This window comes from Laccaria bicolor, genomic scaffold, assembly GCF_000143565.1.
Source record: "Laccaria bicolor S238N-H82 LACBIscaffold_31 genomic scaffold, whole genome shotgun sequence".
Classification (NCBI taxonomy): domain Eukaryota; kingdom Fungi; phylum Basidiomycota; class Agaricomycetes; order Agaricales; family Hydnangiaceae; genus Laccaria; species Laccaria bicolor.
Window position 1 is genome coordinate 467,477 of NW_001889902.1, and position 2,996 is coordinate 470,472.

Here is a 2,996-nt window from a genome sequence, read left to right on the forward strand (position 1 = left end):
GGGTGACGGAGGAAGCTGTGACTACCTCACAAGATGCGTGGTTTGAGTTCTCGTGTGCTACCATGAACAAAACTTTGAGCCTCTTGCCATCGGGTAGCACGTCGCAAATGTTTGGGTTGCGTCGTTCGAATTGGGAAACCTCGACCGACAGTGGAGATCAGGATGCAAGGCGGGATGTGATTTGGGGTCATGTAGGCGCAGGAAGTACTGCCAGCGGCCAAACGCCATGAATATCATCAATTTAAAGGATGAGATGTGCGAAAACGACGCAAGACAAAAGGACCAAGATGAATGGCAGAGGAGTGCTTGACGGAAGATGTGTGGTTTGAGCTCCTGTCCGTTATTGTGAACGATACCTCGGACTTGGCGGGCTCGAGGTAACAATTGCAATGATTGGGATGCAGAATTGCCATACGAAGGCCCTCCGATTCAGGTGAAGTCTTGATCGATAGAAGGGGCCGGGATAGTATGAAGGCAAGGTAGGGACGATATCCTGCCAAAGACAAAATGGATGGCGAAGGAACGGGCCACGAGTAAAAGGTCAAGAGCATGGAGGAGGACGTGGCGAGATGTAGCCGGGAGACAAGGAAGAATTGTGATGCCACACGCGATATAGATGGTCAAGATGCATTATGTTAACGTGGAGCCGCAAGGAAACTAAGAGGATGAAGGATTGCTTTGAGCTTTCGTCCGTTACCGTGAACAAAACGTTGAAGTTGACAAGAGCTGCTCAGGTAGCACGTTCCACATGGGCAATTACAACACTGGAACAGCTCTCTGGAGGTGAAGGCGTTCGGAATAGGAGACCCGCGCATGTCGGAACCCAAGGGGGTAAAGATTCGAACTCTAGACGATGCTGGGTAGATGTATGTAGTGGAAGGACTTTCTGCCCAACATGTGCCAATCAAGCCAGAGTTCTTGAATCCGGAATCTCTGGACGACCACTCCAAGATTCAAGTAGAGTGCTCGAACATGTCGGCACGAGCAGGCACGACCGGTGGATAGCGAGTTGGGGTTGCTGCCATTGTCGTTTGTGGTGGTGGTCGAAGGTGTGGATCTCGTGGACGTGGAAGCAGGAGGGGGCCGGGTCAACGAAGAAACGCCCAAAAGCACATCAACCTCACAACACCCATCAAAACAACCAACGTATACTCTGGCATCTGTACCCTGCTCCCACCCCTCCCCACACAACCATGCTGCTGGCTACACCGTGGTGCGTGAGCGGGATACCACCGAACGTTGGCCCGACCAAGGCTGAGGAGATACCCGAAACGAGGATGGGCTCGAACCCTCGCGCACGGGAGAAAACTGCCTCTTCAGATCCTATGGAGGATCGGCTTGTTTTAACTTCATAGTGGGAGTAAGTTCATGACGAGAATATACTCTAAGAGAAAGAACATACACGAACCACTTCCGCGCGCCTTCCACAGCGAAATGCACCATTTCTTCCTGGCTTTCATCTGCATTCCCGAGGAACTTCTTCGCGATGATAAGTTCTGTCTTGCTGGGCATGAGATCTAGCACACCCTGCGGGACGAGTTTGTCTGCCAACGCGAGGTCCGCGTAGATAGTGAGGTTGTGGTGTGTGAGGAGGGGGGAAGAAGGAGTGTTCGCTCAGAGCCCAGCAGGATCGGATAATTCCAAGAAGACGTGAATGGGTGGTGGCTTCAGAGGCTTCAGCTCGCTTCGTCCGAGAGGGGAGATAGTTTGGAGAGGGGCCAGTATTCGCTCAGTTGGGCGACTCATTAGCTTGAGATTAACTTGTCGACAGTGGAGTTGGGAGTGAGCGCACCACTGTCCTCTGCAGACGCATCGGTGTCATCCATGGCCTTGGATTTAGAGAACCGTCATATCCACCGCACTCCCTATGTCCTTGAGCAACCTCGCGACTCCCTGGTAATCCTCAACGTTAATCAACACCCCTCCCCATTAGTGGCCACGCCCTCTTGCAGGGGCGTAGGTTCTCCCGTCGTCCTGTCCAAGAACCAATGAGAGGAAGTGGATGACGGTGTGTCGAGTTCTTCTGCAGATGCCCTAGGCCTGAGGGGAGAGCCTAAGGGGCTGTCCGTGATAGATGCAAATGCAATGTCTGTACGCACCGTAAGCCAAGCATTCAAGCTGATCCCAGTCTATACACTCCAGTTGGCATCTGCAGACGCGCCATTGTCCTTTCTCGCATGCTGAACGCAGGCTGACGATGTATGTATGTATACATGTGAAGCGTCAGCCGCGAATTCCCGCAATGCAGGTTACGGTCCCGATCCTATGATAACGATTCTCCTTGTTGCAAAACGGAAAGAAAGAATGAGGGAGACGCCCGAACATGGGTTGGGGAACTTCGGAGGTGACTATGTGCGCACAATATCAATAGTCCGAGCATTAGAAAAACGAGGCAGGCGGCGTGGGGAACATTGGAGGTGGTTATATGCGCGACTTCAAGTGGAAAAAGAGAACGACCAAAACAAACGTTGAGCAACCCAAGCGTGTCAACATCGTCGAGGAACGTCAGCTGACTCTGTGAAACCATCCATTACCCATCCGGAAAATTGACGCCGCACAGCATCAACAACTCTCTTCTGAACCACGATGTCTGATTCTAATCGCCCTCGTGAAAATCGTTTGAAAGGAAAGTTCAAGGGAATGCTCGACCGGCTCATGGGCGCAGGCCGCCCACGTTACGAAGGCTCACGCCCTAGCGGTTCGAGGTTGGAGTTCATGACTCCCACGCTGGCAGATAGCAGCTGACGAGATTTAGGTCGACATTTATAAGGGTGCCAGAGGTTACGGGGGGAGGAACGTCTCTGGTGCGTGTTTATAATGCGTGAATAAATTCTTTGGCTCATGCCTTTTGTCCTTGGGAATCCTAGAATGTATTCCCGGGAGCTCACAACTTCGTTATAAGGGATACAACACTTTATGTTGCACAAAATGTGTGTACTGTGACAACAGCATTGATGGTTTGAGATATTGATCAGACTTTTGTCAGGGGATCCTCA

The 2,996-nt window shown here is 51.7% G+C and overlaps 1 protein-coding gene across 1 annotated transcript; it reads right to left on the reverse strand.

The window, feature by feature from the left end:
• Positions 1-1,132: 1,132 nt before the first annotated feature.
• LACBIDRAFT_306666 (uncharacterized protein) lies at positions 1,133-1,512 on the reverse strand (the record flags this gene model as incomplete). The annotated part of the gene is made up of 2 exons (XM_001885478.1): positions 1,133-1,337; positions 1,403-1,512. The coding sequence occupies 2 exons, from the start codon at positions 1,510-1,512 to the stop codon at positions 1,133-1,135; spliced, it is 315 nt and encodes a 104-aa protein (XP_001885513.1).
• Between the last annotated feature and the right edge of the window lie 1,484 nt (positions 1,513-2,996).